General features: G+C 45.0%; 1 protein-coding gene across 1 annotated transcript in view; it reads left to right on the plus strand.

The window, feature by feature from the left end:
* Window positions 1-2570: 2570 nt before the first annotated feature.
* LOC118364843 (rhomboid-related protein 3) overlaps window positions 2571-13743 on the plus strand; it is a 56749-nt gene continuing 45576 nt past the window's right edge. The window contains 2 exon segments of the mRNA XM_052527769.1: window positions 2571-3842; window positions 4384-4407. Of these exon segments, the coding sequence (XP_052383729.1) occupies window positions 3723-3842; window positions 4384-4407 (144 nt within the window). The 5' untranslated portion in view covers window positions 2571-3722.

The raw sequence follows: 13743 nt of genomic DNA on the forward strand, positions 1-13743 counted from the left end.
AATGTTTTCGGAACAGTGCCTTCCTCAGTGCACGTTATGCAAGAGATCTGCCGAAGTGATTGGTATGATTTTGACTTAAGAGTATTTGTTGTAGTATTGAGGTAATGCCAACATGCTGCTGAATGTTCTCTTAATTTCAGGTCCTCACTACATTGGTCCAGGAAGGTCCTACTGAGGGGTAGGGAAGGAGGCAGCCAGCGATGTCATTCCCCCTGATTTCACGTGAAGGATGAGGTAATGTGATGTAGTAACTGTAGGTCTGCCAGTGGACACATGGAGGCAGTATTATCAAAATAATGATTACAATGTCTACAGACAGCACACCACCACGTTTTTTAAATTATTATTTTTACCTTTATTTAACTAGGCAAGTCAGTTAAGAACAAATTCTTATTTTCAATGACTGCCTAGGAACAGTGGTTTAACGACAGATTTTGACCTTGTCAGCTCGGGATTCCACCCAGCGACCTTTCGGTTACTTGTCCAACGCTCTAACCACTAGGCTACCTAATAACAATATTCAGGGCGCAGTCGGATCCCTCAGGGATGAGCTGTAACCAGTCTCTAATGATCCCCACCAGACTGCATAAAATTGCCTTTTTAACCATGAAGATTATTCCCCAGGGCCTAACTGATTGGTCTGTTCTTCTCTCTCTCTCTCTCTCTCTTTCTCTGTGTGTGTGTGTGTGTGTGTGTGTGTGTGTGTGTGTGTGTGTGTGTGTGTGTGTGTGTGTGTGTGTGTGTGTGTGTGTGTGTGAGAGAGAGCAAGAGAGACGCAAATACATGGAACACAGCCTTAACAGTGTGTATGTGTGAGTGAGTACATGTCTGTCTAGCAGGTCATTTGATACCCTGATGAAGACAGCTTGGCTGTCGAAACGTTGGTAATTATATTTTTGCATCTGAGCTCCTAGAGTGTGCGGCTCTCTTTTATTTTCAAGCGTTCTACTCCACTAGCCAGCACCTCGCCTAAATAGGTGTGCGTTTCTTTTTCTTCTAGATAGCAGGTCATTTGTACCTGTTTTCACCAGTTAACACCTACGCAGACAGAGCTACTAACATTCTGAGACAGAGTTGATAAGCATTCCTCTCACCGTGCAGGTGTTTACCCGCGGTTAGCCTCAGTTCCTCTGCGCTCTGTTCCGTGGGCTGTTCTACTTTCAGAGCTGACGCCACCAGCAGTTGACCTGTGAAAGTTGACATGTGAACGCTTCGCCCAATTAGATTTAAATTTAAATTGGCGGTTCCCCTCCTCTTCGGTGTTGGGGTGCACTACAGGCGGGCCAATGGTTTGAGTCACTCACTGGTGATATGGGGGACGTTGATACTATGAGTGTCTCCAAGTGTCGCTGTAACTCATAATGAGTAACATATTATGAGTAAGTGTCTAACTGACTGGCCAAATTGCATAGATTTCAGTATGTGCAACCAGCAGGGGATTGGAATGCTTTGCTCATGGGTTAGTTAAGCCAAGGCTATCGGACGGTGATACTCAAGTGAGCATGATCTAAGTAGAAGTTTGAATGGAAACCACAGCAGTGTTAGGCTAAAGTAACCGGGAAAGTCATTAGAAATGAAGACCCCACATTCAGTATACGTATAGAGTAGTTGAGATGTGGTTCTGGGTGATGAGATTAGTTTAATTGTGATCTCAAACATGGTAATTGCACAACTGACTGCAGATGGCATCCCAACAGCTTCGCTCTCTCTCGGAGGAAGCGTTTTGAGGCCAGTTGAGGACGGGTAGTATAGGATTTCGCTGTTAAAACATTGTTGGCTGCAGTTTCATCCAAAAGTGCTGTGTAGGTGTCACAAGACCCATAAGGTTAAAAATAACCTATGGCCATATTGTTTCCATGGTAATACTATCGAATAGCATGTGGAGGTTTTGTGAGAGAGATACAATATCTTTACAGTGCTACCAGCCCACTCAAAAGCAGCTGCACCCCACAGCCACAAAAGAACTTACACACACACACAAGTGGGCACACACAAGCACATGCATGTGCACACAAACAACACAAAACACACACATCTGAAATGAATGGTTTGTTTGAAGTGATATAGATAATGGGTAGGTGGTCCTCTGGAATGGAAGACCCATCATTTTGCTGATTGTCATTGCAGGCCTGCAGGGGAGGGTTTGTTTATGACCCTGAAACACAACCTGGAATTTACAGGCCCTTATTACCCTCCTCAACCTCACCAAACTTACCACCCAGATACAGAGGGGAAGGAAGGTGAAAAGAGAAGTAAAACAGTGTTTGGTACTTGGTACCATAAGTGTCCTAAACTGACTATCATAGTAGATCAGTGCTATGCTTCATGATTGAATTCGCCACCCTTTCAGTGAATGTTGGATGGAAATATTACAGGATAGAATTGTCCCTCTTTGAATTAGATCCGTATCAGGCACTTCCACTGTCTGAATACTATGTTGTGTATTTTAATAGCCCACACCCACATTTGTGTGTTGAATTTGGATTATCTTCAGCCAAGTCTACCCGCTGAGTCACATGTGCCCACTGTCTATCTGATGACATAACGTGATAAAGTACCGGAGTGAGAGCCAGCTGGTGTGAACCGGGGTACCTCGAAGCCTTCTGCGGGTGTGGGTGGTGTTCTCACCTCGCAGCCAAAAATCCATCTTTCTCTGCGCCGGAGGCATGTATGCGTGCGACAGTGCAACGGAGCCGAAGGTGCTTGCCTGCTTGCCTACCGGCTTGAACACTGCCAGAGTGCCGGCTGGTCCCAATCCAACTCCGGGAGCGGAGTCAGTGTGTTCCTAGAGGCTGCTGACTGAGACAGCGGGGTTGGGCAGCTGATCGAGCTGCGTCGCTGTAAACAACTGCGAGGGTACAATGACGCACCTGAATTTACACTTGCGCGACTTTTGGACGGTCGACTAGACATCTTTGGAGTCAGTGTTCCGTAACGGACTGCATTGACATTTAGGCTACCCATGCTGCTTTTTGCGCCGTAGACTGAGTAGCATTATATGCTGTTTTATGCTGAGGGGTTTTCCAACTATGCCTTTTTCCTTGTAATACACTATGACGTCTTATCTTATTCACTATTGAAGTGAGTAGCCAATTTCATTCATTATTGCCACACACACCTCTATTCTATTTAATTTTCAGGTGAGTCACATTGGAATTAACAATCACTGCTGTCAACTTGGATAGTTGCCTGCCTGTCCGTCCCAATGAGATTTCAGTACTTTGGCAGTGAAACATGCCGTGTCTGTCTACAGAAAGCTGGACTGAGGTGCAGGTGGGCTGTCGTATGAAATAGGAGAAGGACTTGGCGGACACACACCCCCAATTCAGTTGTTACACACACACACTGTCGCTCGGAGTGGCGAGTCGCAGATGCGCACTCCACAGACACCCAACTCGGCACTCAACTTTTGCTCTGTGCGTGGATCTATTAAACATATATTTTCTCTTCAATGAGCTTGTGAACAAACGGAGGATAGATGTTATTTTGCGGGCTAATATATTTTTTCTAAATAGCCGCAAACGACAAGGGTTGGAATAAGGATGCCCGATTGTCTTTGAGACACCTGCGTTGATTAATTAGCCTCGCTTGGTGATTTCTCAAATATGGATTATGTGCGTAATGTGGCTAAAATAGCAGAGAATGGATATTGTTTGTCGGTAAGGATTTCATATTGAATCGCCCAGTAGTGCATTGAGGAGAGGGGCAGCCGCAGCCAAACGATGCCGGACGCGTCTCGGGACGTGCCGGTGCATTCCTCTCCAGCAGTGGCAGCGAACGCGGAGGGAGACGAGATAGAAGTGCTGGAGAGTATCGATGTTCTTCCCGTGGCCCCAGAGGACGTAAGTCTGGAGCCATATTCATATTGTCATCAGCGTTTTTCAATTTCATCCCAATACAGAAAATCACATTAAATTCACGTTTTTCCCACGGTGTATTCTAGACAATTCAAATAATAACACATTTGTATTGTACTTTTTATACTGTGTTATGGTTGTAAGCTATGAATATTATTAGACCAGCGACCATTCTCAGACAGCTTCCTAGACTCATACATCATAGTCATTATATCATCACAGTCAACAATCCATTGACTATATGTGTTCAGCTAACTGAGCAGGCATAGCATGGCTACTACCATACAAAGTTGATGATGTCTTCAAATTGTTCAATTATATTGATTCATTGAATGAAGGACAGTTCTTGTAGGCTACCTGCTGACTTCACTCCTTAATGACAGGTGTGTCTATCTGTTAAATAATAATAATAATAATAATTAAATAATTAAATAATAATAATAATAATAATAATAATAATAATAATAATAATGTTAAATGGCACCTTTCTCTCTGAAACCTTTTCTTTCCTCTTTCCCCATCTCAGCAATGGAAATCTCTGTTCGACAAGGTATGTATCGTCGTTGTGTTACAGACTCTCTCTGTTGCATGCGCACTCATGAAGAGTGTCAACTTACCTGTCGTTTTATGTGAGGAATTGTTTGCTGTCCGAACTTTAACTTGTTACAAGTTAACATGTGCTTTATTGCTACCGCATTTAGTACTAAAACTGTGACTTATGAACTGACCTTGATCTTCACCCAATAGTCATGGAATAGCAAGTCAACTATCCGTGACATTATTATAAAGTCTATCTCCTGTCATTCCTGCGGTGGCAGTGAGTTGAGCCCTTGATGCCTGAGGAATGGGAGGCGGAGAACCAGATAAAAGAAGCAAGCAGGTTGTGTTGGGTGTTTCCCTCCTCCAGTCCTCCAGTCCTCCTGACATCGACCCTCCCAAATGCATTTAGAGCAATACATAATCCTGGTTACAGTTGCCGTTGCTATGCCTGTGGGCTGTCATGCCGGCGGCCACAGTGACAAACAAGGGTGTGTGTGTGTGTGTGTGTAAATGGAGTGTGTGTGTGTGTGTGTGTGTGTGTTCTCAGTGGGAGGGGGCAGGGGAGAACCAAATGTATAGTGTGTGTGTGTTTAGTGTGTGTGTTGGAAATGTTTAGTGTTATGCCCAGGCCATCAGGTTGGCATGACAGGCGGAATACTGGCCAGACCCCCATAAATGGAGGAATAGGCCTTGCTCTCCCACCACTCCATCCCATGGAGCTGCCTCATGTTTAGTTCACCTGCCTGCCCCAGCCTGGATGTTTAGTTCTAAATGGCCCTCACATGTTTAGTTCATAAATGAGGAATAGGTCTTGCTCAGGGGGTTTACAAAATGGAGGAATAGGGGGATGTTTAGGGAGGGGGCTCAGGGGGGAGGAGTCAGATGTTTAGTTCATAAATGGAGGAATAGGCCTTGCTCTTTGGAAGCTCTGGAGGACTGGCTAGGGTTTATTCATGGGATTAGGCGGGAAGTTCATAAATGGAGAATAGGCCTTGCTCGTTGGTGTTTAGTTATAAATGGAGTGTGTGGGGGGAGGATACATTGTGGACAGGCATTAATGGCCTTTAGGATTTTAGTTCATAAATGGAGGGGCCTTGCTCAATCCACTGCCTTTATAAATGGAGGAATAGGCATTGCTTTGAATATTCTAAATGGAGGAATAGGCCTTGCTCAGATGTTTAGATGGGAGGGGGTTCAGGGGATGTTTAGTTCAAAATATAGCCTATAGAAAATGGGGATGCTGTGCTCAGTCTGGCAGCTAAAAAATGCCCTTGCTCATTGGATTTTATTCCCTCCCCATTGTCCAGTTCTTAAATGAGGAATAGGCCTTCCATTTGTCATAGTTCATAAATGGAAATAGGCCTTGACCTTTGGGTTTAGTCATAAATGGAGCTAGGCCTTGCTCATTGGACACTAAATGGAAGATAAATTATAGGTTGGATGGTAGACCAAAAATGGAGGAATTTTTCTTGGCAACCATTGGATGACTGCTCAAAAAAATGGAATAGTTGCTCATTGATGTTTAGTTCATAAATGGAGGAATAGGCCTTGCTCGTTGGATGTTTAGTTCATAAATGGAGGAATAGGTCTTGTTTAGTTCTAAATGGAGGAATAGGCTTGCTCATTGGATGTTTAGTTCATAAATGGAGGAATAGGTCTTGCTCGTTGGATGTTTAGTTCATAAATGGAGGAATAGGCCTTGCTCATTGGATGTTTAGTTCATTGGATGTTTAGTTCATAAATGGAGGAATAGGTCTTGCTCATTGGATGTTTAGTTCATAAATGGAGGAATAGGTTCTTGCTCATTGAGTTTAGTTCATAAATGGAGGAATAGGCCTTGCTCATTGGATGTTTAGTTCATAAATGGATGTCTTGCTCGTGTTTAGTTCATAAATGCTCGTTGGATGTTTAGTTCATAAATGGAGGAATAGGTCTTGCTCGTTGGATGTTTAGTTCATAAATGGAGGAATAGTTCTTGCTCGTTGGATGTTTAGTTCATAAATGGAGGAATAGTTCTTGCTCGTTGGATGTTTAGTTCATAAATGGAGGAATAGGCCTTGCTCATTGGATGTTTAGTTCATAAATGGAGGAATAGGCCTTGCTCGTTGGATGTTTACTTCATAAATGGCAAAGTTTGTACCCCATATAGCACCGTATTTCCTATATAGTTGACTAATCTTTGAACAGAGCAGTGTTCAAAAGTTGTGCACTATTTAGTGAATAGGGAACCATTTGGGTCACAAGTAATATGATACAGGGATGTTTCCCATAATTCTTTGCTTTGTCATCTAGAGAGCACAAACTGTCCGTCCACATCACCCAGATTGTTTAGATGGCCCATGTGCCAACGCCTCTTTATAGATTCCGTCCCAAATGGCACCCTATTCCCCATGTAGTGCACTATAAAGGGAATAGGGTGCCATTTGGGAGACATACCTACATGTCTCCCAGGATGGTGTTTTAATCAAAATTCTGTGTGCTCTGTTCAGTTCCCACACTGTCCCCTGAGAGGACTTTGTTGCAGTGAAAGTGCTTTCTCTTCAACCAGGAAATAAGATAATAAACCTACGATAGCTCTGATTTGTGTTACCCATCTAAGATCTCTAAACATACTAGGGAATGGGGACTACTACCACACACACACACACACACACACACACACACACACACACACACACACACACACACACACACACACACACACACACACACACACACACACACACACACACACACACACACACACACACACACACACACTGGCCTGATTAGTGATGATGGTGAAACCACTCAAGAAGAAAGTCTGAGTATTTGTGTCTTTCCCTCACAGATTTTCAGCTTGTTTTGCAGGATTGGACGATGTAAGTAGGAATGTATTAAGGGCTTGTTGTTATAAATAGGATGGATCTGGAAAAATGAAACAAACAACTTGGTGTTTTCCCTTGAAAGATGAGGGATATTTGCTTTTGTTTTTATGACTGTGTAAGGCAGTGTGCATTACAAATGTTATATTGGATATTTGTTGCGTCACCTCATCCAGTTTCCTCAGTGGTTGGTGGAGAGGGAGTAGGAGCTTATTGTGTTTCTTGCTTGTTGCGCTGACACATTTCTGTGTACAACCCAGACTGTGTACACACTCAGTCATTATCTGGGATGGGAATGTGTCCATTAGTCACACCCCCTCTTACCTTCCCATGGAAGTGCCCAGATGAAGTCAGCACCAGACGTGGAACATTAAGTCCGTATACTGATGCAAATGGTTTGGAACTCATGGGTGAAGGAACACATGGAGGCTACCCTGCTTGCTAATGTTACAACTCTCTGGCTGACCTTTGAATGACTTTTTTTTTTCTTATTTGAGACACAGAGTACATACCATAGAAATAGGGCTGGGAACCGCTGTATAGATTCTATCTACAGATGATATTTCTATGGTACAGACTTGTGACTGAACCATTGACCAGTAACAGAGAGAACCTGTGTTGAAGGAGTGCTGTGCGATAACACTTGTTCTACAGGCCCCAATCCCATTATTACCCCATCTGCCTTCCCTGTGTGTCCCCACAATGGCCAGTCGTCCCCACACTGTACCCTTTGTGTTGACATATGTGCCACTGTACTGTACACACACAATCCTGCTCTGCCTGCCTCTGGCCTGTTAAGACGCCAACAGGCACGCGTCCAGAACAGGGGGAATTATGGGGATTAAGACTTTTTCACATGGGCACACAGTGTACACCACAGGAGGTTGGTGGCACCTTAATTGGGGAGGACGGGCTCATGGTAATGTCTAGAACGGAATGGGTGGAATGGTATCAAATACACAAATTAAACACATGGTTTCCATGTGTTTGATTCCATTCCATTTGCTCTATTCTAGCCATTATTATGAGCCGCCCTACCTTCAGCAGCCTCCACTGATGTACACACACCCAGTTTAACCAGGATCCTGTCACATTATACGCTACAGTGAACTGGGGACATGAACCAGTCAAATGCTCTTTGATCGGAGTGGGGACCCACCTGTTCTTAGTGTATGTGTGTGTGTGTGTGTGTGCCTCTCAATCTGGGCTCTTTATCTCATGCTGTTGTATGTGTCAATGAGCATGTGAAGTGGAGCGTGGCTGCCATTGACAGAATAGGAAGGCAGGCAGCCATCATTTCGGGCATCTTTTGTTTAGCGCCACTCACTCGGTCACCACATGGTACAGCTGCCAGCCTCTCAACCCTGTCATTCCTCTCCTCTCCAGTGTCATGACTCAGAGGGTTGATTGTCAACGGTCCAGGTAACTGGTACTGATTGGGTTTGAGCCAAAATGGTGGCCCTGGTCTGATTGCAGGGTTGCCACACGTCCTCTCTCATCCCATTACTCTCAGCATTTAGGTGTTTACTTCCTGTTAGCTCCGCCAACTTGCGTCTGTCTGTGTTGATGCTGGTTTAGCCATACCTCCTCTCTGCCCCTCCCAAACCACTGTTCTCTCAGTGTTGAGGTTTTCATCATAGTGATAGATCAGTCTATATGTAGGCTATAATCTCTATGCTTTTTATTTAGAGATCCAATCTGCTTGCGTCTCTCTTGCTAGTCACTAAATGCTTTAAATACATTTCCTTATTTCCCTAATGAAAGGGAGTTCCAGTCAGTAAGTTGTGAGCAGCTCTTCTAATGTTGTGCTATAAATAGCCCCTCCCCTGCCTGTCGATCTGTCGATAGACAGAAAGATGTGCTGCTGCTTCAGTCATAATTGGCTGCGGACTGCAGTGTGTACACATGGAGAGATGAGAGATGGCAGCACAAAATTAACGTGTATCTGTTGATGGTTCAATGCTATGTGCTCTACCCACATGGTGCAGGGTGGTTCCCTGTGTGTGTGTGTGTGTGTGTGTGTGTGTGTGTGTGTGTGTGTGTGTGTGTGTGTGTGTGTGTGTGTGTGTGTGTGTGTGTGTGTGTGTGTACAACATGTTTGTTTAATGTGTATTTATTTGTGTATGTGTGTGTGACTGTGTGTACATACAGTATGCCCCTAAGTTTGTCTTCGATATGTTAATCCGTTAGAAGGGGTCAGCGGGGTGGAATCGATGCCAGTGAGTGGTACTCTAGGGAGAGTATTTGACTGTGTGTGTGACTGTGTGGATGTAGAGACACGCCTGTGTCATCTCTCTTTCCATCTCCTCTCCCCCCTGTCTCTCTCTCTCTCTCTGTTTAGTTTTTCGGCCGATTTGGCTTCGGTTTCCACAGTGAAGTGGATAACATTGCTGAGGAGAGGAGAGTGCCCATCATCCACTTACAGGCTGTCTTAAGTTCACCGCCGCTTGAGTACGTTTATACACACATCAGTAGGTTACTGGGTCTCATGGGGTGACATCCTGTAAGTGACAACCTCTGGCTTTTTATTAACATGAGTTATTATACTCAGTATATCATTCCCTTTTTACACTCGGTGAAAGTTCATCTTTGTCATTTCCCCCTGACTGTGGGAGCAAGTTACATGTCACTCATAGCTCCCAGTCTAGCCCATACGCTGAGTACAGTAGTAGAACCTAGCCTGCAATGTCTGCAATATTTTTGTGAATTCCCCTGTTTCCACAGAAACCCTTGACATACCCATCAAGATTCCCCGAACTTGGGAGCAGGCAGAGGTGCTAAACGGCTCCTATTTCAACCTGTCACTCAGATCTATTGGGATCAAAGACACTAAGGTCCATTCATTCCTTATGGCTGAAACTGTGATACCTTCCCACAGGTTGTGGTTACAGGGGATACTATACTGGGAGAGTCCTCTCCTGGCAGGGACCCACCACTCTGCTCTAAACGCCTGGGGGCCTGCAGTATGTGTGGGTTTCATGCCTTTTGTGCCAAAGTCTTTCCGTGGTCTTTGTTTGTTGGAGTTTCTACGTTTTACTCATTGGGTTTGTGTGTGTTTCTTGTGAATGTGTGTGTTTGTGAGTGTGTGTATCAGGGTTATGGACCAGTTATACTGGGGTTTAGGTGAGACAAAAGGTCTAGTGCCGTGGTAACCAACCTTTTCTGAGTCAAGATCACTTCAGTTAGATTTTTTTACCGCCTTTTTCTCTTCGTGATTTGCAATTGGTAGTTACAGTCTTGTCTCATCGCTGTAACTCCCGTATGGACTTGGGAGAGGCGAAGGTCGAGAGCCGTTCGACTCTTGTGGCGGGCCGGACACATGCACAATGACACGGTCGCCAGTTGGACGGCGTTTCCTCCGACACATTGGTGCGGCTGGCTTCCGGGTTAGGAGAGCAGTGTGTCAAGAAGCAGTGTGGCTAAGGAGGGTCGGGTTTCAAAGAACGTATGGCTCTCGACCTTCACCTCACCCGAGTCCATAGGGGAGTCGGAACGATGGGACGAGACTGTAACTACCAATTGGATATCACAACATTTGTGGAGAAAAAGGGGTAAAAAACGTATATAATTAACAACTACTTTATATCGAAGGAGTGAGTTTGATTTGATGGCCTGCAGGTGTGCAGTTTGGAGCGAGACGACCATTAGACCCAACGACTTGTTTCTGCACATGAGCTTAGCTGGCCTACAAGTGTGGTCGGGGTTTCTATTGGAGGAGCAGTTTTATCCTATAGTCGTACTGTACTGTCTTTGGCAAGGCTTTATCGTTGTTTTATTTACAGAAATGTTTGGTGATCGACTAGGAATGCCTTGGCGACCACACACACACACACACACACACACACACACACACACACACACACACACACACAGGTCTGTCTCTGTGACACATTCCTGCACCTCAAACCCTACTGGTTCAACACCGAAGCAATGCAGGTGGACTGTTGACACTGCAACAATAAACAGTGTGTTTACCCATCCATGTGGTGAACAGGTGTGTGTGAACATATTTCTATCTCCCATCCTCACTCAAGCACTTCCCATTAGTGGCTGTGATGCACATACAACTCAACATCTTCCAATATCGAACTCTTCTATCTTCTCCCTCGGTAGAACAATTGAGTCTTTCTTGGATCTAAATTGACCACACGGACAAACAGAGGCTGCAGACAAAACCTCTACAGATGTTTCTCTCTCTGACGGGTTAATGCGTAACATTGACGATGCAGCATTATGCATTTAAACACTAAACCAGCGTGTGTGTGTGTGCTTTTAATTTAAACCTCAAACCAGTGTAACTGAATACTTCCCTTGTGTTCACCAGGCCATGAAGCGGTCCCCTTTAAAACGCCTCACCGTCTAGCTGTGTGTACTGTCTCCCTTGACATTACACTAGTGTTGAAGTGAGCTTGCGGTTTAGATTAAATAAAGCGAGGGGCTGGAAAATCTAAGTTTGTTGGCGTTTCCTGCAGCAACTTTTCCTCCCACTCACAAACCTTTTCCTCCCACTCACAAACCTTTTCCTCCCACTCACAAACCTTTTCCTCCCACTCACAAACCTTTTCCTCCCACTCACAAACCCACTCTAAAATGCTAAACTGACCCTTTTTCAACACTCCTAGTCTGAGACTCATACTTGGTCTGTATCTTCTGTATTCTACCTCAGTAGCACTATTTCCTGCTTTGGCTGACACATCAAATCACATTTTATTTGTCACACGTGCCGAATACAATAGGTGTAGACTTTACAGTGAAACGCTTACTTAAAAGCCCTTTAACAAAAAGGCAGTTTTAAGAAAAAACTAAGACAATAACAATAGCTGAACACTGGGATACTACAGTGGGGGAACAGAGAGAACGAAAGGGGGAATCAAAAGGAGGAGAGTGCTTGCTTTGCCCCCCAGGGCTCCTGTGGTAACAGGGATTCACACAGCAGACAGCTGGGTGAGTGGTCCTCAGCAGGTTCCCACCCCCCCAATCGCCCTCAACAGTTTACCCACCCCCCCCAATCGCCTGAGTCTGAAAGGAGTGTGTGGAATATGCCCACACATACACATGTGATGACTAATTCATGCACACACACACACACACAGATACATCTTATTCATCATACACAAAAACATACACCTACAAAAGAAAAGTTGTGGAAGAAGAAAGAGAGGGTGATGGAGAGTCCATGTTGTTCAGACACAGGGCATGGGCAGGTCAGCACAGAGATAAAGACAGGAGGCCATAAAACTCTTCAGACAAATCTCCACATAACATTGGGGTGAGAAACCCTCATTACCAGCGGGCCAAGCCCTCATTTACAGCAACTGCCGTCAGAGGCCATTCTGAGGCCGTTCCCGAGAACGAGGGAACAAAAAGAGGGAGAAACATTTATTTTTGGAGCCTTCTCTGTCTGTTTTTCTCTCTATTCAGTCCTTTCTGGGGGGGCGCCCTAAACTGACCCCTTTCTATGAGGGGGCGGCGGCTCCATTCACCATAGAGATTTATGGTCTTTAATGGGGAAATGGACCCGGCCCGGGGCTGCCCTCAGGGGGGCCTGATTTAAATTCTACAAAAACGTAGGAGAGGGTTTGGGATTGGGAGGAGGGAGGTGGTGATCGGAGTGGGTGGGGTGGGGTCCTCTGTCTGTGACATTTTCAAGGTTGCCATCTGGGCAGGGAGTGGGAGCCTTCAACTGTCCGTCAACATCTCAAGCAACACTGCCCCCCTGGATAAAGTCGCAGAGGAGGAGAAAGGGAAAACAACATCAACTGGGGGAAATAGATGACCTCTATCAAAGCCTTGGTGGTGACTCACAGGCTGCTTGTCCACCTGGGCCTTTTTCTCCACCCATAACAATAAGCCAGTCAGTCAGTCTCCTGATTTGTGGTGGCCTGGTTGAGAGCCCTGCTGCGGTGTGGATCACCCTCTATATCATAATCCTATTACCATAATCCCAAAAGGTCAGGGAGCACAGAGCACTTTCTCCTCCTCTCTCCTACCAGAACGCCTCTCCTTTAAAGGTAAAAGGGAGTTAAACTTCGGCCCAAAGTTTGAAAGAAACTTCCAGAAAAGGAACTTAAGGAGAGAAGAGTTGGGGGGTATGATAATGGTTCTAACCTCCATGGGGCTCAGCAGAGTTATGACCTATAGGCAACCACCAGAACGGCTGAAGGTCTCCACAGCTAGCCTGCCAGAGGTCACTGTGAGCTATAGCAGCATGAGGTTCAACCCCTTAGCCTCTTATATTGAGACCCAGGAATTTCATAAAAGTCCAAGATAAATGATGATCTTCGTGACTGGTTTCATTTTCTCACAGATACGTTGGGAAGAAGTTGAGGATAAAATGAGAAGATGAGTGCCACAACCGTTAAATGAAAGACGGCCTTGTGCCCAAACTTTCATTCAAGGACATATATCTGTCAGGCTTTTCCCACAAAAACACTTTTCTAAAATGTAAAGGCAAGACCACAGTGTCCAAGCAACACGTAAGG

The sequence above is a fragment of the Oncorhynchus keta genome, chromosome 10 (assembly GCF_023373465.1).
Source record: "Oncorhynchus keta strain PuntledgeMale-10-30-2019 chromosome 10, Oket_V2, whole genome shotgun sequence".
Classification (NCBI taxonomy): domain Eukaryota; kingdom Metazoa; phylum Chordata; class Actinopteri; order Salmoniformes; family Salmonidae; genus Oncorhynchus; species Oncorhynchus keta.